Raw genomic sequence first — 25,501 nt, forward strand, 5'->3', positions numbered from 1 at the left:
TAGGGAGGTTTCCTCCCACCCCAAGGCACCTAGGGGGTGCCTTCCCCCCTTAGCACTATTCCTCCTCCTCCCCACCTAGCACATGGGCCTCTTGGGGCCGGTGCCCTTGCCCATATAGGTCAAGGCGCACCCCTACAGCCCATGTGGGCCCCTGGGGTAGGTGGCCCCCCGGTGGACCCTGGACCCCTTTCAACACTCTTGGTACAATACCGATGATGCGTGAAACTTTTTCGTAACCAAAACATGACTTCATATATATAAATATTTACCTCTGGACCATTCCGGAGCTCCCTTGGGACGCAGGGAGTGTTGTACTACATCATTGTGCAATTGATGTTTAGCTTCTAATATTAACTTGGTGCTTTTAGATACATGTGTCATTGATAAAGATCCGCGCTTCGATCTTTTTGCATATGGGGCAATGAGATATTCATAAACCAGCATCAAGTATGGAAACTGATAAAGATTGTTAGTAAAATGGGTCAAAAGATGGAAATTAAACTATTTGTTTACACTTTATCTAAGGCAATAGTGAACCGTGGGATGGTAAGCGAGAACTCTGCAACCTTCTTTTTATTGCCCATAATGAGATGTGTTACATGACAATGTCTAAATCTTGTTTTCCTTTGCAATGGTTCTCAAACTACATGATTGGTGGGCATGCAAAGGTTAAAGTATTTCTACTAGAACACAATGACTATCGAGATGTTCTGATGAAGACAGTGAAGGATGGGCGGTCGGCCATCGCAAGGTGTTGGACTAGAGTCTTGTGTGCCTTCTGCATAAAGGATTGCACAATATAGGCATTCTGCTTCACCTTGTTCAACAACCAGAATGTCTTTCGCCTCTTTCTTTATCGTCTTCAATAATAAAAGTATACAACCCTGGTTCATCATTCTTTATTTGGTGCTTGTGTATTTTTTTAATATAATTCTTGAACGTATGTACCCGTGAATCGACTAATGCATTGGTTGTTGAACCTGATGGATATGAATAAAGTAATAGCCTACTTTCAAATTCAAATTCGGTACAATTTTAAATAGCAGCGATTAAATTAGGGTGAAAATACACTCCACAGGTCGTTACGGCGCACACGCTCTATAAAGCACAACGTGTGTGATATACATTATAATCCGACACGGTTCATAGAAAGAAAACGTGTGCGACCATGCATACAGTTGTCATTTGTAAAGCGAGTGTGATGTCACACAATATCACAAACGGTGCGAGCAAACTAAATGTTTGCGATAGTCACCTTATCGTAACGTTTTACAATTATGAACTGTTTCTGATATTGTACGCATCGTAAATGTTACACCATAGAATAGCGTGTGCGATAATTATCATTTATGACACTGATACAATAGTCCGACGTGTCGTAATCCTATCTAACACTCCGTACGATGATTAACTAATCTTCTTAGTTTATATATCGCCTACAGTTCGAGAGAATTGGATGTGTATGTGATAATCGCCTTATCATACACGTTTTACAATCATGAATTCTTTGTGATGAGGTGTGCATCGTAAACATTGCACCCACAGAGTAGCATGTGCAATGATAAGGCCAACACACACGAGTAGCAAGGATTGAGCGTTTGGGATATTCAATATATCGCAAACAGTTGTGTACGAATCGTGTTTGGGATAGATGCGGGCATCGCATACGCTTAGTTCTGGAAAACATATGCATCCCTACTCTCTATCCCTGACGGTTTCTGGGTCGTGTGGAAATGACCCCTATCACACACATAGGCAAGGCGGCGGTTTAAAACTCCGCCGTGAAAAGGGATTAAAAATTGTCTGTATAGCAGCTCCCTTTTTTGCTTTTTTTGTAAAAAAAGTTCGTCAAAACCTAATAACTTGGGATCTAATTTTGAAATCTAGACACGAGATATCCAACAATGAAAGCAGTTCAGGATTTGAACGAATGGTTTAAGAAATAAAACGTTTTACATAACAGATATACAAAAATATAAGGAAGAACTCAGATGGTGCACCACTTGTCACAGCATGAAAAGTTGGAAACGACCTTTGCAAGTGATAACCCTTAACTAGTGATTTCGCACGTAGCCGGGACTTCATGCAATAAGGTGGTCGGTTTTATATGGGCTGGCCGATTGCGATGCTACTTTCCTTCGTGCTTGATTGCTTCTAGTGTAGCGAGCTTGCCATTTTTCCAGTTTTTCTGTTCTATAAATTTCATTTATATTATGGAATATATATATATATATATATATATATATATATATATATATATATATGTACACAATTTATTTTACATGTATTTTAGATAAATGTTCATTGCACATCTAAAAAAATGTGCAAGCAATGTAAAAAATGTGTTCATGCAATTTATAAATTCATCATGCAATTTATAAAAATGTTCTTAACATTAATAGTTTAAAATTTTGTTGGTGATATTTTTAAAAATGTATTCATGAAAATTTTAAAAATTATTGACGTAATTTGTAAATAATGTTCGTACCTTTCAAAAATTGTCCATGACAACGAAAAATGTCCATTTGTTTAAAAATATGTTTAATTGCATTTTCAAGGATAATAATAAATTAAAAATAATTGTTCTCATAAATTTTCATAATATATTGAAAAATTCATGACATTTAAAAATGTTCTAATAATTGAAAACTGTTTAAGACATTTTTATAGATGTTAATTATGTGTTTAATTTTTTTGCTTTATATTTAAAACTTTTCTCTTGGTATTTAAATATTATTTAATGTGGTTTTACAAATGTTAAGCACGTATTCAGATAAAAGTCTTATTTTGATCAAAATCATCAATATGTGTCTGAAAAGAGTTGAACCTGTAAAAAAAAATGTTCAACCTGTGTTCGCTAAAAAGTTGATATGTATTTTAAAATTTTGATTTTTTTTTCTGAAAATCTAAAGGAAATAATTAAGAAAAGAATAAAACCAAACGAAGAACCGATAGTGAAAAGCATTGTAAAGAAGAATTAAAAAGCACACAAAACTGTTCTAAAACAGTGTGGAAGGGTCTGCAAACCGGTCTTTAGAAGCTGTCAAAAACCGCTTCTTGGGCCTGCCCATATTGGCCGTCCCTGAAGCGAGGCTACCGTGCGTCTAGTAGTAAGTGAGTTATAGCATTGACGAGCTCGGTCTGTTGGGTGTGAAGGAAGGAAATTATGGGCCTAAAGTGATCTGGAATTTTTTGTGCATGACTTCTGTGCCCATTTCATTAGCGGCACAACGCACAGGAGAGCTTTGACTGGGCCAGCCAATTAGCAGGCACCGAAACAGTGCGAGTAAAAATCCAAAACAAAAGTGATACACTTGCAAGTTATCAAACATGATATCTCTAGCTGTTGAATGGGTGTTGCTAGCCACTGGAGCTGTTGAGCATTAGTGACTGATTGACAGCGGGAAACTTTAAGATCTAAATAAAATGCTAGATTTAATTATTTTTTAAATCTTTTGAACATTTCTTGAATTTTTGAACAATGTTTGGAAGACGTTGAACATTTATGAAATTCCAATTTTCTTAAATATTTGTGAACTTTTTTTGAAATTGTGGACAACTTTAAAATTCCAAATTGTTTCTGAAATTATGAACAATTTTGGGAAAACATAAGCAATTTTAGAATTCAGAACAATTTTTTGAAAACAATGATCAAGTTTTAAAACTTTGAAGAATTTTTTAAAATGTGAACATTTTATAAATTCCAGAACATATTTTTAAACATGGACATTCTTTGAATTCATAAAAACTTTGAAACTTGAACATGTTTCGAAATTTCAAATAATTTTGGAATAGGAAATGAAAGAGAAAAATTGAAGAAAACAGAAAAAATGAAAGAAAAATATAAATGGACCTAAACCAGACCGGAATCTTCTAGAAGGTTCATAAAACCGTAAGGGAATGTAGCTAATTGGGCCGGGCCATCTCCTTCTTGGTGGTTCCTTTCCTGTGCGATTGGTCGACAAATCGCCGCAGCGAGTGGAAAATAGGAAACACCCATTCATCTACCTATCCCCTAAAAAATTCATTTATCTAGCCATCAAAGCGATATTGACTCAAAAAGCAATCAAGCGATGTTCCCTCTCTCCTGAAAAAATTCAGTGCATATACATTATAAGAATAGCCAAAGTTCTATTTTAAAGAGGGCCAACTTTTGAAGACCAGAGGAAGTACCGCTCCTTTTTCTTTGTTAGCTTACAGGTGTTTTTTTTTTCTGCAGGGAGCTTATATGTGTTTGATTCTGATATAGCGGGTGCCTGTATCTCAAGAAAGAGTAGGCGATCTGGACTAGTATAGAATGGAAAATAAACCCAGCATAATAAAGACGTACTATTAACTAACCCCCGCAAAAAATGTGTTAACTAAAAGGTGCCAGGAAAGGTGGAATATCGGCCTAGGTTGACGTGCAATGACACGACGATGGCGCCAACCAACTCGATCAAGTGAGCTTTGAGATGCACGCTAATCAGATTCACGAAAGAGAGAGTTTTAGACACCACCTAGTCAATAAGATCTTCTCGATCGCGTCTCTTGCTTATAATAACTGAACAATGGTAACGATCATGCATGCTATATCTTTCTTTCACGAAATAACTCCTCACCTCAATCAAATTATTCTTACATCACCAATGACGAAAAGCAAGCAAAGCATCACTACATAGACGAGAGGGCATGGCATGCATCATCAAACGGCAAACAAACACATAAAGGCATAGCGGAGGACACGCGCGCGCTGGTGATACACTTGCAAGCGATCAAACATGATATCTCTAGCTGGTGAACGGGTGTTGCTAGCCACTAGAGCTGTTGAGCATTGGTGACCGATTGACAACGAGAAACTTTAAGAACTAATTGCAGTGGTAGATTTAATTTTTTAAATCTTTTGAACAATCTTTTGAAGATGTTGAACATTTCCAAAACTCCAATTTTTTTAAAATTTGTGAAAGTTTTTTGAAATTGTGAACAACTTTAAAATTCCAAATTGTTTTGAAATTATGAACAATTTTGAAAAACATAAGCAATTTTAGAATTTAGAACAATTTTTTGAAAAAACAATGAACAATTTTTGAAACTTTGAACAATTTTTCAAAATGTGAACACTTTATGAATTCCGTAACATATTTTTAAACATGAACTTTTTTTATTCAGAAAACATTGAAACTTGATTTTTTTTTTAAATTTCAAATAATTTTTGAAATAGAAAATTAAAGAGAATAAATTGAAGAAAACAGTAAAAAATGAAATAAAAATATAAACAGACCTAAACCAGACTGGAATCTTCTAGAAGGTTCATAAAACAATAAGGCAATATAGCTAATTGGGCCGGGCCATCTCCTTCTTGGTCGTTCCTTTCCTGTGCGACTGGTCGACAAATTGCCGCATCGAGTGGAAAATAGGAAACACCCATTCATCTACCCATCCCCTAAAAAAACATTTGTCTAGCCATCAAGCGATATTGACTCAAAAAGCAATCGAGCGATGTTGCCTCTCTCCCGAAAAAATTCAGTGCATATACATTATAAGAATAGCCAAAGTTGTATTTTATAGAGGGCCAACTTTTGAAGACCAGAGGAAGTACTGCACCTTTTTTTTTGTTAGCTTACAAGTGTTTTTTTTGTAGGGAGCTTATGTGTGTTTAATTCTGATATCGCGTGTGCCTGTATCTTCTATATAAAAAGATTCAAAGGGGCAGATCCAACAAATCTCAAGCATCAAATCAGGTCAATCCAATGAGTCGGGCTGCTCTAATGGTAAGCGCTTAACACGTTTAGTGAGTAGTTAATATCTACCAAATATTAATGCCAACATAAATAATATCCTACCCAATATTTACGTGTAATTAATATATTACCTAATATCAACGTGCATTGCACGTACACATTTACCGGTCTCAAGAAAGAGTAGGCGATCTGGACTGGTAAAGAATGTAAAATAAATCCAGCATAATAAGGATGTACTCCCTCCGTTCCAAAATAAATGTGTTGGAAAAATGAGCAAATTACTACGAGATTTAATCCGAATAAATAGGAAATAGATCATGACAGCAATAAGAGAGATTAAACTAATCATGCGAACTAGCATAGTAGATGAACATATCACATCTAGGGCACATACTAGAAACATGAATTCTACCACGATCTCGAACAAGAAGGATAGAATAACATACGGTGCAGCGGGTGCAACACCGCCGGCGTTGACGTTGTCGCCCATGTCGTCGAGGATGAGGTTGCCGAGGTCAGAGAAGAAGTCGTCGCTGCCAGCAGTCGCGCGAGTGCCATCCCCAAAAACCTGATCGCCCCTCTCCTGTACAAGATCACGAGAGGCGGGGTTCCGGAGGCCTGCAGTCAACGTGCATAGCTCTGTCCTCGGCTCGGCTCAATCCCGCAACCCGCGGCGCGGCGCGGCGCGTCGTGACGAGGCGAGGCGTGGCGAGCGAGGAGGAGGAGCGCGCGTGTAGGTCTCCTCTTCTGATGCTCATACAAGTGATAGAAGAGCTCACCTTATAAAGAGGTGCAACTCTCTCTCAACTTCCGGGGTGGGGCTAAACTTTAGTCTCACTCACTCCACTCACATGTGTGCATGAATGTGCCAAGAGAATTTCAGAATTTTAGTTGGGCTTTGGGCCAAAGGCCTACTAGCAAACTTCCAATAATCCCCCACAAAGTCTCATTGGCACATCTCATCATTTAGTTCCAAAACATTGTTTATATACCAGTGCTTAGTGGAGACTGTGAAGTTGAACTTCCACTTAGAGATTTATGCTACACTAGATCACAACTTGAATAGTGGACTATGCCTTGAACTACAAGTTTTCTGCGAGACTAGTTTCACACAAATTCTTGACCGATATTGTGCTGCCGCAAGGCTTTCCCGCGGGTGGAGCGTATACGTCATACTCCAGGGCCTTTTCATGAATTTATTAGAGAACACCCAATTCTCACAGACTGCGACGTTAACAGTCAAATTCATATAGGTGTGTTCCCCAGAAGATGTTCTGCAGGATAACATCTCTGCTTACCCAAATAAGCTACTTGGAACACATTAAGATAAGTATCAACCTGCCATGCAGATCAGGAGAGTATTGCATCTTCATGGAGTAGGATAGGTAATATAGGGATACTCTCCTCCTAGCTGACCAACAGCTTGTCTCCCACTTCTACTTCACGGATCTCCGATCACATAAAGTGGGTTACCACTATGGACAACTCATGCGGTGGGTCTCAGACCCATCTCCATCGATGCATTATCTATCACATTATGTGATAGACCCTTTGTGAAGGGATCTCCCAAATTTTTCGATGTTTGGATATAATCCAACGTCATAACTCCGGAGTTCCTCAATTTTCTGACAGATTTCAGTCTCCTCTTCACATGCCTTGAGGACTTCATATTGTCCTTAGAACTGTTTATCTTGACGATCACAGTTTGATTATCACAGTTCATCAGGATAGGGGGTATTGGTTTTTCAACCATAGGTAAGTCCATCAAGAGCTCACAAAGCCATTCTGCTTCAACAGTGGCAGTGTCTAATGTTGTGAGTTCTGCTTCCATAGTTGACCTCGTTAAGATGGTCTGCTTGCAAGACTTCCAAGAAACAGCGCCACCACCAAGTGTAAAAACATAACCACTTGTGGCCTTAATCTCATCATCATCAGATATCCAGTTTGAGTCACTATAACCCTCCAGTACCCTTGGATACCCGGTGTAGTGAATCCCATAGCTCGCGGTGCCTTTCAAATAGCGCATAACTCTCTCAAGCGCACGCCAATGATCATCTCCTGGTTTTGACACAAACCGACTCAGCTTGCTAACAGCAAACGAGATGTCAGGCCTCGCGGCACTCGCCAAATACATAAGCGAGCCAATAATCTGAGAATACCTCAGTTGATGTCTAGCAATCCGTCGATTCTTTTGAAGCAACACACTAGCATCATATGGAGTTGGAGAAGGTGTGCAGTCGCTATACCCAAAACGACTCAAGACCTTTTCCACATAGTGAGACTGAAGCTGTGTGATCCCACCATTCTCATCTCTCAACAGCTGTGACGCCCCCGATTCAATCGTACACTAATCATACACGCAAACGTGTACGATCAAGATCAGGGACTCACGGGAGGATACCAAAACACAACTCTACAAATAAAAATAAGTCATACAAGCATCATATTACAAGCCAGGGGCCTCGAGGGCTCGAATACAAGAGCTCGATCATAGACGAGTCAGCGGAAGCAACAATATCTGAGTACAGACATAAGTAAACAAGTTTGCCTTAAGGAGGCTAGCACAAACTGGGATACAGATCGAAAGAGGCGCAGGCCTCCTGCCTGGGATCCTCCTAAACTACTCCTGGTTGCCGTCAGCGGGCTGCACATAGTAGTAGGCACCTCCCGAGTAGTAGTAGTCGTCATCGACAGTGGCATCTGGCTCCTGGGCTCCAACGTCTGGTTGCAGCAATCGAGTATAGAAAAGGGGAAAAGAGGGAGCAAAGCAACCATGAGTACTCATCCAAAGTACTCGTAAGCAAGGAGCTACACTATATATGTATGCATTGGTATCAAATGGATTAAGGGTATCATATGTGGACTGAACTGCAGAATGCCGAAATAAGAGGGGGATAGCTAGTCCTTTCGAAGACTACGCTTCTGGCCACCTCCATCTTGCAACATGTAGAAGAGAGTAGATGGTAAGTTCACCAAGTAGCATCGTGTAGCATAATCCTACCCGGTGGTCCTCTCCTTGTCGCCCTGTTAAAGAGTGACCACCGGGTTGTATCTGGCACTTGGAAGGGTGTGTTTTATTAAGTATCCGGTTCTAGTTGTCATAAGGTTAAGGTACAACTCCAAGTCATCCTGTTACCGAAGATCACGGCTATTCGAATAGATTAACTTCCCTGTAGGGGTGCACCACATTTCCCACCACGCTCGATCCCCTTTGTCTGGACACACTTTTCTGGGTCATGCCCGGCCTCGGAAGATCAACACGTCGCAGCCCTACCTAGGCACAACAGAGAGGTCAGCACACCGGTCTAAATCCTATGGCGCAGGGGTCTGGACCCATCGCCCTTTGCACACCTACACGTTGCGAACGCGGCTGGAAGCAGAACTAGCCCCCTTAATACAAGAGCAGGCTTACGGTCCAATCCGGCGCGCGCCGTTCAGTCGCTGATGTCACGAAGGCTTCGGCTGATACCACGACGTCGAGTGCCCACAACTGTTCCCGCGTAGATGGTTAGTGCGTATAGGCCAGTGGCCAGACTCAGATCAAATACCAAGATCTCGTTAAACGTGTTATCTTGAAATAACCGCGAACGCCGACCAGGGCCAGGCCCACCTCTCTCCTAGGTGGTCTCAACCTGCCCTGTCGCTTCGCCACAAAGATCCACACAGAGGGCTGTCGGGAAAGTATGTCCTTCCAACCCCCAATTCGTGAATCAACCGCGGGTACTCCTCGAGCCGACCCGTCTTTTGTCACCACAAATATCATATATTATGTATAAATATATACCCGTGACCACCTCCCAAGTGATCACGGCCCGATAGTATAGCATGGTAGACAGACAAGAATGTAGGGCCACTGATGATAATCTAGCATCCTATACTAAGCATTTAGGATTGCAGGTAAGGTATCAATAGTTGTAGCAACAATGACAGGCTATGCATCAGAATAGGATTAACGGAAAGCAGTAACATGCTACACTACTCTAATGCAAGCAGTATAGAGGAGAGTAGGCGATATCTGGTGATCAAGGGGGGGCTTGCCTGGTTGCTCTGGCAAGAGAGAGGGGTCGTCAACACTGTAGTCGTACTGGGTAGCCGCGGTGTTGGTCTCGGTGTCTAGCGAGAGAAGAGGGGGGAGAAACAATAAATATTAAGCAAACAGATGCATAGTGATGCATGACATGAAAAAACGTGATGCTAGGGGTGCCCTAACACGGTATGAGGTGGTACCGGTGAAGGGGGGAAACATCCGGGAAAATATCCCCGGTGTTTCGCCTTTTCGGACAGGCGAACCAGAGGGGGAAAGTTGCGTGTTTGCTATGCTAGGGATGTTTGGCGGATGAACGGGTTGCGTATCCGGAATCGTCTCGTCGTTCTGAGCAACTTTCATGTTGAAAATAATTTAATCCGAGCTACGGATTAAAAGATATGATTTTCTAAATATTTACTAATTTCTGGAATTTAATTAATCATTTAATTTAATTCGAAATTGGATTAATGACATTAGCATGATGTTATGTTGACATCAGTAGTCAACAGGGATTGACTAAGTCAAACTGACATGTGGGCCTAGTGGGACCCACCTGCCATACACTGTTTAGTTAACTAGGGTTAGGTTAACTAATTACTGTTTAGTTAGACTAACAGGTTAATTAGATCAATTAAATAGGATTATTTAACTTAATTAATTCATTATTTATTTATTTATTTTAATTATTTTTTCGTTCTCAGGGGGTGGGCCCCGTTCGTCATAGGCCCGGGGGGGCTAGCGGGCGCTGGGTGTCGGGCGCAACCTGGTTGGCCCCGGGCGCCGGCCGGTGCGGCCAAGGGGCGCCAGGCGCGGCCACGGGGAGCAGGGGCAGGGCAGCGCGCCGACGCGGGGCCCCGGCGGCTGAGTCCAGGCGGAGTAGGGGGCGCCGCGGCGAGCAGATGCAGCCGCTGGTGTGTGTGAGGACGCGTCGGGGACGCGGGTCAGCGCGCGGCCAGCGAGCGTCGGCGAGCGCAACGGCGGCATCAGCAAGCTGTAGCTTGCAACGCGAGAAGGGGGAGCAGCGGGGCGCGGCTGCACGCGGGCGGGTGTGCGCGTAGCCGGAGTGGGGCACCAGACAGGGACGACGCGGCGAGGAGAGGCGGGTCGAGGCTCGCGCGCAGCCACATTAGGCAGGGGTCGAAGGCAATGGAGGCCGACGCGAGCAAGCGACACGACGGTTAGCTCCAGCGGGTGGAGGGCGCGGTCGGGCGGAGCCGAGGCACGGTAGTGGGTGAGCGGCGGTAGGCGGAGGCGAGGCCACGAGCGCGCGTCATGGGCGCGGCAGGTCGTGGGCGAGCACAGGGCGGGCGCGGTGCGCGGGCGGCGTGCGCGTGTGCGTGCGAGATGGCACGGGACGTGCGCGCGAGGGGCGGGAGCGGGTGCGGGGCAGAGAGGGGAAGAGGGGGCAGCTCACGGGGGGGCTTGTTGGGATCGGGGCAAGGGGGGCGAGGAGGAGGACAGAGACGAGCGATGGTGGGGAGGCGGCAGCGAGGTTCGGCAGCGTCCGGGGCGGCTTTAGGCGACAGCGTCGAGCGGCGAGGGGGGGGCGAAGTCGAACGCCCCGACCCCGATCTGGATCGGGGAGGGAGAGCGAGGAGTTGTGGGGGAGAGTGGGGAGTGGTTAGCGCTAGGGTTTGGCTCGTGGGGGGATAAGAGAGGCGGGTTGGCTGGTCGGTTCTGGCCTGGTGGGCCGAAGCCCAAGGGGCCGGGGGGGGGGGGGCTTTCTCTTTTTTATATTTTTTTGTTTGTTGTTTTTTGTATTTTCTTTTATTTTATCTTATTTTCTTTTTTGTTTTCTTTTATTTCCTATATACTTTAGTTTAAGTAAAATACCAAAGTTGTATCTAATTTAGTATATGTAATTATGTCACTAACACATTAATTTGCTACCCAAACTAAAATAGTTTTGTATTTATTTAATACTTAAAGCATTTAATTAATAGTTTTTACTATTGTGTTATTACCATTTGAATATTTAAACATCTTATAAAAGTGTGGTTTCTACACCATAATTACTTTTGCATTATTTGGCTCACTCCGAACATTTTAGTTTTAATATTTGAAAACTTTTATTGTTGAACTTGAATTTGAATTTTGAATCCGAACGGGATTGAATCATCGCGAGATTAACAACCGTAATCGTGGTGACGTGGCATTGTTAGCAGAGATTGTCGTAGCTTAATTATCCGGGCGTCACAATTCTCCTCCGCTACAAGAAATCTCGTCCCGAGATTTAAGAGGTGCAATAAGGGGGAAAGTTCTGGTTACGATATTCTAACGATTCTTCTCGGTCATGGTTGCTCTTCTTGAAGAGTTGGACACTTTAGCTGATATCTTCATTTCTATGCATCAATGCATCATGATGAACTTATCGTCCTTTCTTCGGGAACTCCATCGTACTTACGAAAGAACAAAGGGGGGTATTCCGGGAGAACGGACCTCTGCAAGGTTGACTATCTGGTCGATAACATCGGGGAAGGTGGCGGAAAGTAACTCTCGGATTGAAACTTAATAAGATATCGAGAGCAAAGTAAGAAGGTACCACGAGATGTTTCAAACGGATAGGCAATTGTTCGATGGCTAATGAAAAGGTGAAAGGGCTTCAGGGCAACGAGAATAGGTATTGCGCCTCATACCAGAATAGATCACTAGACAGGTGGTCCATGAATTACATACGAAGTCAAGCGCGAGGAACAACCTTGGGAACAGGTGGTGTACAGGAGAGTCAGGTTTCGATCCTATGGAACTGTGGGTTATGGGCCCACCATCTAGGATAAAAGTATGAGGAGTGGTGACATCTTGCATGTTCATGATAGCAATGCATGTCAGAGGGTAGCTTGTCGATTATGTCGGCAACAACATCGGTACCAAGGGCGAGGGACGAAGAGAACCATTTTCCTGCTCGTTGAATGAGGCAGACCAATAGGCAAAGTTCTCGTCCATCGGTGGTTACTAGAATGTCATCAACAATAGTAACAGGGTCTTACTGACACGGTTGTACACCAAGGTGTTTACATAAGCAGAGAATATTACTGCTTAGATCATATAGATCACAGGAAAGGTTAAAGATAACAATGGAAAGGAAATGTGTTCAACAGATTAAACAGAACAACGCGAGGGAAAATGTGTGTAAACACATATTTCAGGGGGTATATCCTTTCCAAGGGCAAGCAGAACATGATATCCATGCCAGGATATGAAGCAGAAAACCATTTAGGTAAGGGGAGAGGAATTTCATGACATTACCCAAGCAACGGTGGTTGGATAATTGATAAAGAAATTTTAGCATTGTGCTTCGAATGTTCTTATTGAAGATCAGAGTACCACAGACATGCTTCGAGATAGCATTGACATGGTCTTCAGGCAAAGGTCAGACTTTGGAAACACAAAGGATCCATTAGGAATAACTTGTAGAATAAGTCTTACAATTTCCTCATGGAAGAATGGATAACCTTGCTGAAAAGGAATCTATGACCATAGGGCCTCCGGCCGGGTGTGCTAAGCACGACATCCTGGATATAAAAGATGGTAATACTCCAAGGTAAAGAAGAACAAATGTTGGATATCAAGGAACTCAAGGTATAACACCGAACACGAACAAGTTTGTGTTGGAGGGAAGGCAATAAAGTTGTCGATGATAACACAATTCATCGAGGGGCAATGATGGTATTTCTCATCATGACTTCGATTGATATCCTAGAAGAGCTCATAAGATTGATGATGATCACGACACAATTGTTGAGAGATTTTGTGAAGATGTAATCCATCGGCGATGACATCAAGTCAAAAGAATGATGAAGCGAAAGGTTATTGGAACCATGGGTACAGCACAAACTCGAAACCATGCTTGTGGTTTAAGGAGAAATGATATGATGAGGAAAATCGACGTAAGCTTAGCTCATCATCGAAAATTGTGCTCCGGGAAGAAGGACCAGGGAGCACAGTTAAGAGCAGCACAATAAGGATATAGCCGATCAAGCTAGGAATTACTTGAAAGATTATTTAAACTCGTAAGCAACGGAAATTATTTAGGGTTATTGAATCGGAGAGCGGACTCGATTCACTATTCGGTGTTCTCGGTTGACGACAACCCAGAACCTAGGAACAATTGGATCCGGTGAGTAATAATAGTTGATGAAGAACCCATAAGAAGTTATGATGTCCCATGATATCTCGAGATACCATGGGGTAATACTCGACAAAAGACCAAAGTGGAGGTTGGACTGGGGTATTGCTCCGCAGAAGACAAATGCTTAAACTTGCACGAGTAATGGTATTTAAAAGAGAACATGGTCGGAACCACGTCCACAGATACAACATGAACTTATAACAAGGAAATAATTATTTTAAAAGAAGCTTCCATGATAAGGTATACATCGTGTCCATGGGCATGAACACAGGGTTCAAGGTCGACTCCCACTTCCCCAATGCATAACCTTTCATTCACTTCTCTTTTTCGAAGAAGTTGTAGTGTTGAATTATCTGGCAAAATACCAGCCGAGTATGACTCGTGAAAACTTTCGAGTTCACACATAATATGGAAGGCATAGGTTCAACCCATCGAGGCATCTTAGGAGCATATACCACAATTTCAGGAATAAATAACACAAGCTCGATAGTAGAGCATGCTGGAGAAAGCAGAGGATACAATTTACGAAAGGCATTATCTATCCAAGGAAAGGCTCACAAGCTTATAGAATATGAAGGACGCTGTCGGATAAAATCCAACAAAGGATCTGGTGGTCCACAAGGGGTCTGATGTGAGCATCGGTACTCAACTAGAGGAAGAAGGAATGCAACGAGATTAGTTTATGGAAACAACTGACTAACTCAAAGTTCAAATGCAAAGGAATTATCAATTCCAAGACAAGGGATCAGAAGCAATGCTCTGATTAGGGATGTATAAGTTGAATAGCCTTAGGGGCACAATCGATGGCAAAATTTGATTGGTCGAGATCTGGCTCATATTTAAAATGACATCTGAGTCGGAAGGACGAAATGAAGGATCTGATTAAGGATTGCGAGCATTCACAACATATTGATTCAACAGACTCAAACTGATAATGACTAAGGATGCCAATAAGATTACCGGACTTATGAGGTAAATCATAATGCAAGTAAGCAAGAATTTCAAGAGCAATAGGCTATTGAGGATTTTCGAAAGATCAAATAGTATTTCGAAGACCTTTGTGAAATACATGAATCAACTGGATGGGTGGATACTCGGTAAGTGCGAGAAATTATTCGTAGGGGTATTTAGGTGGCAAGGAACTGCAAGGCAGTAGGCATAAAGTATTCTTGGAACCATAGAGAAAATTTTAGGGTATCTTGTAATAACAAGATCAACTAGGAATAAAAGTAAGAACGGCAAGTATACGTATTTATCCATAGGGATATTTCGGTGGTAGGGAATTGCAAAAGCAACGGGCACAAAGTCTCAAAAGGGTATCGGAGAGTAACTTCAAAATCTTCTGGTGCAGCCGGCGATCATCTGGACTGAAGGGGTTCTCCGGGAGATGTAGTTACGAGAACCTAGAGTTATATTTAGTAAAGTCATTTAACCCGAATAGAAGAGAGATCAGAGTCCCAAAGTATAGATCGAGGAGTAAAAGATCCTAATACCACCCAGTGGCGACGTGGGCCCTTAAGGCACACAACCATGTTAGTAAAAGTTTTTGTAATGTCTAGACTCGACTTTGGCCAAGGAGTGTGGAAGGGGGATTCCTACAGGCAGTCGGCTCTGATACTAAATTGTGACGCCCCTGATTCAATCGTACACTAATCATACACACAAACGTGTAAGATCAAGATCAGGGACTCACGGGAAGATATCACAACACAACTCTACAAATAAAAATAAGTCATACAAGCATCATATTACAAGCCAGAGGCCTCGAGGGCTCGAATACAAGAGCTCGATCATAGACGAGTCAGCGGAAGCAACAATATTTGAGTACAGACATAAGTAAACAAGTTTGCCTTAAGGAGGCTAGCACAAACTGGGATACAGATCGAAAGAGGCGCATGCCTCTTGCCTGGGATCCTCCTAAAATACTCCTGATCGCCATCAGCAGGCTGCACGTAGTAGTAGGCACCTCCCGAGTAGTAGTAGTCATCATCGACAGTAGCGTCTGGCTCCTGGGCTCCAACGTCTGGTCGCAGCAATCGAGTATAGAAAAGGGGAAAAGAGGGAGCAAAGCAACTGTGAGTACTCATCCAAAGTACTTGCAAGCAAGGAGCTACACCACATATGTATGCATTGGTATCAAATGGATTAAGGGTATCATATGTGGACTGAACTGCAGAATGCCGGAATAAGAGGGGGATAGCTAGTCATTTCGAAGACTACGCTTCTGGCCACCTCCATCTTGCAGCATGTAGAAGAGAGTAGATGGTAAGTTCACCAAGTAGCATCGTGTAGCATAATCCTACCCGGCGGTCCTCTCCTTGTCGCCCTGTTAGAGAGCAACCACCGGGTTGTATCTGGCACTTGGAAGGGTGTGTTTTATTAAGTATTCGGTTCTAGTTGTCATAAGGTCAAGGTACAACTCCAAGTCGTCATGTTACCGAAGATCACGGCTATTCGAATAGATTAACTTCCCTGCAGGGGTGCACCACATTTCCCAACACGCTCGATCCCCTTTGTCCGGACACACTTTTTTGGGTCATGCCCGGGCTCGGAAGATCAACACGTCGCAGCCCTACCTAGGCACAACAGAGAGGTCAGCACGCCGGTCTAAATCCTATGGCGCAGGGGTCTAGACCCATCGCCCTTTGCACACCTGCACGTTGCGAACGCGGCCGGAAGCAGAACTAGCCCCCTTAATACAAGAGCAGGCTTACGGTCCAATCCGGCGCGCGCCGCTCAGTCACTGACGTTACGAAGGCTTCGGCTGATACCAGGACGTCGAGTGCCCATAACTGTTCCCGCGTAGATGGTTAGTGTGTATAGGCCAGTGGCCAGACTCAGATCAAATACCAAGATCTCATTAAACGTGTTATCTTGAAATAACCGCGAACGTCGACCAGGGCCAGGCCCACCTCTCTCCTAGGTGGTCTCAACCTGCCCTGTCACTTCGCCACAAAGATCCACACAGAGGCTGTCGGGAAAGTATGTCCTTCCAGCCCCCAATTCGTGAATCAATTGCGGGTACTCCTCGAGCCGACCCGTCTTTTGTCACCACAAATATCATATATTATGTATAAATATATACCCGTGACCACCTCCCAAGTGATCACAGCCCGATAGTATAGCATGGTAGACAGACAAGAACGTAGGGCCACTGATGATAATCTAGCATCCTATACTAAGCATTTAGGATTGCAGGTAAGGTATCAATAGTTTTAGCAACAATGACAGGCTATGCATCAGAATAGGATGAGCGAAAAGCGGTAACATGCTACACTACTCTAATGCAAGCAGTGTAGAGGAGAGTAGGCGATATCTGGTGATCAAGGGGGGGGGGGCTTGCCTGGTTGCTCTGGCAAGAGAGAGGGGTCGTCAACACTGTAGTCGTACTAGGTAGCCGCGACGTCGGTCTCGGTGTCTAGCGAGAGAAGAGGGGGGAAGAAACAATAAATATTAAGCAAACAGATGCATAGCGATGCATGACATGACAAAGCGTGATGCTAGGGGTGCCCTAACGCGGTATGAGGTGGTACCGGTGAAGGGGGGAAACATCCGGGAAAATATCCCCGGTGTTTCGCGTTTTCGGACAAGCGAACTGGAGGGGGAAAGTTGCGTGTTCTCTATGCTAGGGATGCGTGGGGGACGAACGGGCTGCGTATCCGGAATCATATCATCGTTCTGAGCAACTTTCATGTTGAAAATAATTTAATCCGAGCTACGGATTAAAATATATGATTTTCTAAAGATTCACTAATTTTTGGAATTTAATTAATCATTTCATTTAATTCGAAATTGGATTAATGACATCAGCATGATGTCATGTTGACATCAGCAGTCAACAGAGATTGACTAAGTCAAACTGACATGTGGGCCTAGTGGGACCCACCTGTCATACACTGTTTAGTTAATTAGGGTTAGGTTAACTAATTACTGCTTAGTTAGACTAACAGATTAATTAGATTAATTAAATAGGATTAGTTAACTTAACTAATTCATTATTTATTTATTTATTTATTATTTTTTAATACTTTTTTTCGTTCTCAGGGGGTGGGCCCCATTCGTCATAGGCCTGGGGGGGGCTAGCGTGCGCTGGGCATCGGGCGCAACCCGGTTGGCCCCGGGCGCCGGCCGGTGCGGCCAAGGGGCGCCGGGCGCGGCCACGGGGAGCAGGGGCAGGGCAGCGCGCCGACGCGGGGCCCCGGCGGCTGAGTCCAGGCGGAGTAGGGGGGCGCCGCGGTGAGCAGATGCAGCCGCGGGTGCGTGTGAGGGCGTGTCAGGGACGCGGGTCAGCACGCGGCCAGCGAGCGGCGGCGAGCGCTGCGGCGGCAGCAGCAAGCTGTAGCCAGCAACGCGAGGAGGGGGAGCAGCGGGGCACGGCTGCACGCGGGCGGGCGGGCGTGCGCGTAGCCAGAGTGGGGCGCCGGACAAGGACGACGCGGCGAGGAGAGGCGGGTCGAGGCTCGCGCGCAGCCGTAGTAGGCAGGGGTCGAAGGCAACGGCAGCCGACGCGAGCGAGCGGCACGACGGTTAGCTCCAGCGGGTGGAGGGCGCGGTCGGGCGGAGCCGAGGCACGGTAGTGGGTGAGCGGCGGTAGGCGGAGGCGAGGCCACGAGCGCGCGTCGCGGATGAGCACGGGGTGCGCGCGGTGCGCGGCGTGCGTGTGCGAGATGGCGCGGGACGCGCGTGCGAGGGGCGGGAGCGGGTGCGGGGCAAAGAGGGGAAGAGGGGGCAGCTCACCGGGGGGCTTGTAGGGATCGGGGCAACCGGGGGGGGCAAGGAGGAGGACAGAGACGAGCGACGGTGGGGAGGCGGCGGCGAGGTTTGGCAGCGTCGGGGGCGGCTTCAGGCGACGGCGTCGAGCGGGGAGGGGGGCGGAGTCGAACGCCCCCGATCTGGATCGGGGAGGGAGAGCAAGGAATTGTGGGGAAGAGTGGGGAGTGGGGAATGGTTAGCGGTAGGGTTTGGGTCGTGGGGGGATAAGGGAGGCGGGGTGGGCTGGTCGATTGTGGCCTGGTGGTCCGAAGCCCAAGGGGTCGGGGGGGCTTTCTCTTTTTTATATATATTTTTTTGTTGTTGTTTTTTGTATTTTGTTTTATTTTATTTTATTTTATTTTCTGTTTTCTTTTATTTCCTATATACTTTAGTTTAAGTAAAATACCAAAGTTGTATCTAATTTAGTATATGTAATTATGTCACTAACACATTAATTTGCTACCCAAATTAAAATAGTTTTGTATTTATTTAATACTTAAAGCATTTAATTATTTTTACTATTGTGTTATTACCATTTGAATATTTAACCATCTTATAAAAGTGTGGTTACTACACCATAATTACTTATGCATTATTTGGCTTACTCCGAACATTTTAGTTTAATATTTGAAAACTTTTATTGTTGAACTTGAATTTGAATTTTGAATCCGAACGGGATTGAATCACCGCGAGATTAACAACCGTAATCGTGGTGACGTGGCATTGTTAGCAGAGTTTGCCGTAGCTTAATTATCCGGGCGTCACAACAGCTTGATGTTTAAGATAACATCAGCTACTCCTAGATTCTTCATCTCAAAACAACGAGATAAGAAATTCTTAACCTCCTTGATTAAATCAAGTTTGGTTCCAAAGATCAATATGTCGTCGACATACAGACAAAGAATAACTCCTTCGCCCCCACCATAGCGATAGTACACGCACTTGTCACCATCGTTTACTACAAAGACGACATCAGTTAATGTTCTTTCGAACTTCTCATGCCACTCTTTAGGAGCTTGTTTAAGGCCATATAACGACTTTAATAACTTGCACACCTTTCCTTCCTGACCAGGTACTACAAAACCATCTGGCTGATCCATGTAAATTTCCTCCTTCAACTCTCCATCGAGGAAAGTTATCTTGACGTCCATTTGATGAACGAGAAGACAATGTGACGCAGCCGGTGATAGTAGCACCCGAATTGTGGTCAGTCTAGCCACGGGTGAGTAAGTATCAAAGAAGTATTGACCTTCTTTCTGGGTATAACCCTTGGCCACAAGCCGTGCCTTGTACTTTTCAATCGTACCATCAGGTCTAAGCTTCTTCTTGAACACCCACTTACATCCTATAGGTTTGCACCCATAAGGACGGTCAGTGATCTCCCAGGTACCGTTAGCTAAGATGGAATCCATCTCGCTACCTACAGCTTCTTTCCAGTAGTCAGCATCAGGAGATGCATAGGCTTCTGAAATAGTCCTGGGTGTGTCATCCACGAGGTACACAATAAAATCATCACCAAAAGACTTTGCAGTCCTCTGTCTCTTACTCCTCACAGGAGTTCCATTGTCACCCTCAATAGGATTCTCAACGTGTTCCATCGCAATGGTGGGTTCAGGAATTACAGTGAATTCCTCACTAGATGGAGTAGGTATCTCCTGATTTGATGAACTCGACATATCCTTCATAGGAAATATGTCCTCAAAAAAAGTTGCATCATTCGACTCCATAATCGTACCAACATGCATGTCGGATACCTCAGAGTTTTATTATAAAAAATCTATAGCCGATGCTATGAAAAGCATAGCCCAGAAGAACACAATCCATGGTTTTTGGTCCAAGCTTGCGCTTCTTGGGAATTGGTATATTGACTTTCGCCAAACAACCCCAAGTACGTAGGTAAGAGAGTTTCAACCTTCTCCTTTCCCAGTCCTCAAATGGAGTCATGGTCTTATGCTTTGTGGGAACTCGGTTTAGGACATGACACGCAGTCATTAGCGCCTCCCCCACCATTCCTTGGATAGACCCGAAGTGTCTAACATGGTGTTAACCATATCAGCTAGAGTTCAGTTCTTTCTTTCGGCTACCCCATTTGACTGGGGTGAGTAGGGAGGCGTCCTCTCATGGATTATACCATGTTCTGCACAAAACATATCAAATTCATTGGAAAAATACTCTCCACCACGATCGGACCTAAGCCGTTTAATTTTTTGATCAAGTTGGTTCTCTGCCTAGCTTTATAGTTTTTGAAGAAAGTCAAAGCCTCATCTTTTGATTTCAGAAGATACACATAACAATATCTAGTGGAGTCATCAATCAACATCATGAAGTATCTCTTTCCACCTTTTGTCAACACGCCATTCATCTCACAAAGATCAGAATGTATAAGCTCTAGTGGCGCCAAGTCTCTTGCCTCTGCAGTCTTATGGGACTTGCAAGGTTGCTTAGCTTGCACACATACTTGGCACTTAGAGCCTTTGACAGTAGAGATTTTCGGAATTAAATTTATATTGGCTAGCCGCGTCATGCAACCAAAGTTAATGTGACAAAGTCGTGAATGCCAAATATCAGACTCATTGTTGTGGCGAACATTATTAATAACTTTAGTGCAAATATCTGACAAAGACATGCGGAACAAGCCTCCGCTCTCATAGCCTTTTCCAACAAATTGTCCATACTTAGAAATTACAACTTTATTGGATTCGAAAACCAACTTAAAACCATCTCGACATAAATGGGAACCGCTAACGAGATTTTTATTGATGGACGGCACATGATGAACGTTCTTCAGACGCACGGTCTTCCCCGAAGTAAACTTCAGATCGACCGTACCAACACCTCGAACGATGGCATGTGACCCGTTCCCCATCAGCACGGGAGAAGTCCCAGTGGCCTGGTAAGAAGAAAACATGGAGGCGTCAGCACAAACATGTACATTGGCGCCGGTGTCAATTAACCAATCAGGGGTTTGGAATACTGAAAGGATGGTAGGAAAAATACCGTACCCTGATTTCTTCATATCAGTATCACCTATGACAACATTAGTGGACTTGCCGCTCTTCTCATGTCCGCCCTCCTCAAAGCGGTTAGGACACTTCGGAGCCCAGTGATTAGGATCACCGCAGACATGGCAAAGTCCCTTCCCCTTTTTATGAGAATTCTTCTTGGAGTTGGTAGAATGTGATGGCTTGTTCTTTGTATCAAACTTGCCTTTGCCCTGAGCTTTGTTCTTGTTGTTTTTGAACTTGTTGGGCTGGAAGTTCTTCTTCTGTACCATGTGGGCACTAGAACCTCCCTCAGCAACTCGAGCACGTGTGTCCTTTGCTCTCGCCTTCTCTTCAACATCAAGAGTACCAATGAGATCCGCAACGGAAAACTCCTGTCTCTTGTGTTTCAGGGAACTAGCAAAATTGTTCCACGAAGGTGGAAGCTTGGCAATGATGCCTCCGGCAACAAATTTGTCCCGCAGCACACACTTGAAGTACTCAAGTTCTTTTGCGAGCGACTGTATCTCATGGGCCTGCTGTACAACAGGGCTCTCATCAGTCATCTTGTAGTCATAGAATTGCTCCATGACGTACAACTCGCTGCCGGCGTCCGAGGCACCAAACTTGGCCTCGAGCGCAGCCCACATGTCCTTGCCGTTGTCAAACGACATATACGAATCCACAACGGAGTCATCAAGAACACTCATAAGAGCGCCTTTAAAGAGGGTATCGATCTTCTCAAAAGCTTCCAGCTGTGCTGGATTATGATCGCCCTCAGGCTTGCCCTTGGTGGCGTCATAGCAGCCCATGGTCTGAAACCAGTAGACTGCTCTCGTGCGCCACCTCTTATATTGCGCCCCCTTAAAGGAAGACGGCTTCAGATGCGCAGCAAAACCACTCGGAGTAAATTAACTATAATCAGGTTTTTGGATTGTTGAAAAAATGAGCAAATTACTACGAGATTTAATCCGAATAAATAGGAAACAGATCATGACAGCAATAGCAGAGATTAAACTAATCATGCGAACTAGCATAGTAGATGAACAGATCACATCTAGGGCACATACTAGAAACATGAATTCTACCACGTTCTCGAACAAGAAGGATAGAATAACATACGATGCAGCTGGTGCAGCACTGCCGGCGTTGACGTTGTCGCCCATGTCGTCGAGGATGAGGTTGCCGAGGTCGGGGAAGAAGACGTCGTTCGCGAAGTCGTCGCTGCCAGCAATCACGCAAGTGCGCTCCCCAAAAACCTGATCGCCCCTCTCCCGTGCAGGATCACGAGAGGCGGGGTTCCGGAGGCCTGCTGTCCCTTCTCCCGGTGCACGCCGAAAGGAGGGATGAAGAAGACTTGCTTGGCGGCGCAATGATCTGGAACGGTGGTGAGAAAGCATACGAAGCGGCGGCGGCTAGGATAGACGTTTGCCTGACTACATAGTGCGGGCCAGATAGGTCGTGGGAGTAAACCCCGCGTCCGAGTCGTCACGATCCAAAAGAATCGGAAACGGTTCAGTAATTAACGCGTCCATTAATTATTAATTAATGACTCATTATTTTTTTCCTGGGCAGCAAAAATATAGACAACGTGCATAGCTCTGTCCTCAACTCGGCTCAATCCCGCAACCCGTGGCGCGTCGTGACAAGGCGTGGCGAGGCGAGGCGAGCGAGTAGCTCTCCTCTTCTCATGCTCATACAAGTGGTAGAAGTGCTCACCTTATAAAGAGGTGCAACTCTCTCTCAACTTCCGGGATGGGACTAAACTTTAGTCTCACTCACTTCACTCACATGTGTGCATGAATGGGCCAAAAGAATTTCAAAATTTTAGTTGGGCTTTGGGCCAAAGGCCTACTAGCAAAATTCCAACAAAATATCTCAATTTTAGTACTTGAGTTTATTTTGGAACGGAGGGAGTATTAACTAATCCCAGCAAAAAATGTGTTAACTAAAAGGTGCCGGGAAAGGTGGAATATCGACCTAGGTTGACGTGCAATGACACGACGATGACGCCAACCAACTCGATCAAGTGAGCTTGAGATGCACGGTAATCAGATTCAGGAAAGAGAGGGTTTTAGACACCTCCTAGTCAATAAGATCTTCTCGATCGTGTCTCTTGCTTATAATAACTGAACAATGGTAACGATCATGCATGCTATATCTTTCTTTCACTAATAATCAAATTATTTTTACATCACCAACGACGAAAAGCAAGCAAAGCATCACTACGTAGACGAGACGGCATGGCATGCATCATCAAACGGCAAACAAACACATAAAGCTTAGCGGAGGACACGCGCGCGCGCATCCGGGAACTGCATGAAATGAAAACACATGCACAACACGTGCATGCATATATGGACTTATTTAGCCACCGACGAGACGACTAGCAGCTGGGGCGGCAGCCTAGCCTAGTAGTGGCAGGCGTAGTTGGCCTTCTTCAACATGGCGGCCTGCGCGGCGGCGGCGAACTCGGAGGTGAGCCCGACGGCGACGCACTCCTTGACCTGGTAGGCGGTGTAGGCGAACTTCTCCTTCTTGGCGGCGATGGCGTTGATGTAGGCGGCGGCGCCCTCGCGCAGCAGGTCGCCGTAGCAGTCGGTCCGGGTGTTGCACAGCGCGTCCTGCAGGGTGTGGATCTTGCTGCCGAAGAAGGCGTGGCACACCTCGCCGAGGGAGCCCAGGATGCTGCCCAGGCTGCCGATGCAGTCGATGATCTTCTCCGGGTGGCCCTTCCAGTAGCTGCGCACACGTACACATGCAGATGCACAGTTACACTTACAACAGTGGGTTTTTGAGCTTTGAATCTGCGATCCTTTGATTGATACAGTATTTAGCAGATTATTATCTAGCGGTACGTTTGCCTTACTCGCAGGATCCGCTGTGGCTGGGGGTCGACGGTGTTGGCGTCGGTGTGTAACCGCCGCCTCCTCCTCCGTAGCCACCGCCGCCGCCGCCTCCTCCATAGCCACCCCCGCCGCCGCTGCCACCTCCTCCATAGCCGCCACCACCTCCCGAGCCCCCACCGCCACCTCCGTAGCCGCCGCCGCCGTCTGTTGAGATCCACAGATACACAGCGTGCCTCGTGATCAGCAAAAGTACGTAGTAGCACCATATATACAACAAGGCAAACACGGGACTGTGAGATCTGGGACTAATACATACACTTCTGCTCAGCCAAGTGGTTCCCCTCAAGGCTCCTGGTGGCATAGCTCTGAGAGGCTATGCCCACCAAGAGAACGGTGACCAGAAGCATCTTGGAGCCCATCTTCCGAAGAACTCCTGAAAGAAAGACAGACAAAGAGGATTGTGGCAGTGGCTGTAGTACTTGAGTGCAGTGGGTGCCTTTGGACACCGAGCATGCAGGTATAAATACACAAGCGCGCATCACCTACCGTTGATTTGCCGGTGTGCATGCATGGACCGTGTGACCTAGCCACGGGTTCCGGTAGTTAGCCACCCCCCGCCATCAATGCCTCGATCGGTTCATCCATCCAGCTCAAGATCATGGCCATCTCTTAGCCTGGCCTCACGGCTAGTGCACGTGTTGGATCCAAAATCCATGGATTGTGTGCTTGACCTTATTTCTTATACTAGCTATAGCTAGCATATCGTTATACTGTTTGAGGCTGGAGAAATGCACAAGTAATTGGAACTCAGGTTAATTAGATACCTATGATAGCCGATAGTTGCCTAGATGGAGCTGGAGTTGGCCGAAGAAGCCGTGTGCATCGACCGTTCGGTGCAGGTTACGTCTGCAGATCGGTCGTAGCTTTCGTGTGAGAAAGGATGACATGCCGCTATCATCACTAAACGGGTGTCGTTCCAACCGGATTAAATTGGATTCGGCGCTTGCCACCTACTCTCCCGCTATTGCATGGAGTGTGCCCTT

The 25,501-nt window shown here is 45.2% G+C and overlaps 1 protein-coding gene across 1 annotated transcript; it reads right to left on the minus strand.

Annotated features, from left to right (window-relative positions):
* Window positions 1-23,758: 23,758 nt before the first annotated feature.
* On the minus strand, window positions 23,759-25,019 carry LOC123147971 (ATP-dependent RNA helicase A). The gene is made up of 3 exons (XM_044567304.1): window positions 24,775-25,019; window positions 24,479-24,662; window positions 23,759-24,351 (listed from the first exon to the last, which is right to left on the minus strand). Exons 1-3 carry the CDS (start codon window positions 24,995-24,997, stop codon window positions 24,021-24,023), a joined length of 738 nt encoding a protein of 245 aa, XP_044423239.1. The 5' UTR covers window positions 24,998-25,019; the 3' UTR covers window positions 23,759-24,020.
* Window positions 25,020-25,501: the final 482 nt, after the last annotated feature.

This window comes from Triticum aestivum, chromosome 7A (assembly GCF_018294505.1).
Source record: "Triticum aestivum cultivar Chinese Spring chromosome 7A, IWGSC CS RefSeq v2.1, whole genome shotgun sequence".
NCBI lineage: Eukaryota > Viridiplantae > Streptophyta > Magnoliopsida > Poales > Poaceae > Triticum > Triticum aestivum.

Excerpts from the sequence above, each read along its gene's own strand:
- LOC123147971 (XM_044567304.1), bottom strand. The coding sequence starts at position 24,997 with ATGCGCGCTTGTGTATTTATACCTGCATGCTCGGTGTCCAAAGGCACC. Across the intron at positions 24,663-24,774 it reads CCACTTGGCTGAGCAGAAGT|ACGGCGGCGGCGGCTACGGA; the intron begins GTATGTATTAGT and ends GGATCTCAACAG. Across the intron at positions 24,352-24,478 it reads AGCCACAGCGGATCCTGCGA|CTACTGGAAGGGCCACCCGG; the intron begins GTAAGGCAAACG and ends ACGTGTGCGCAG.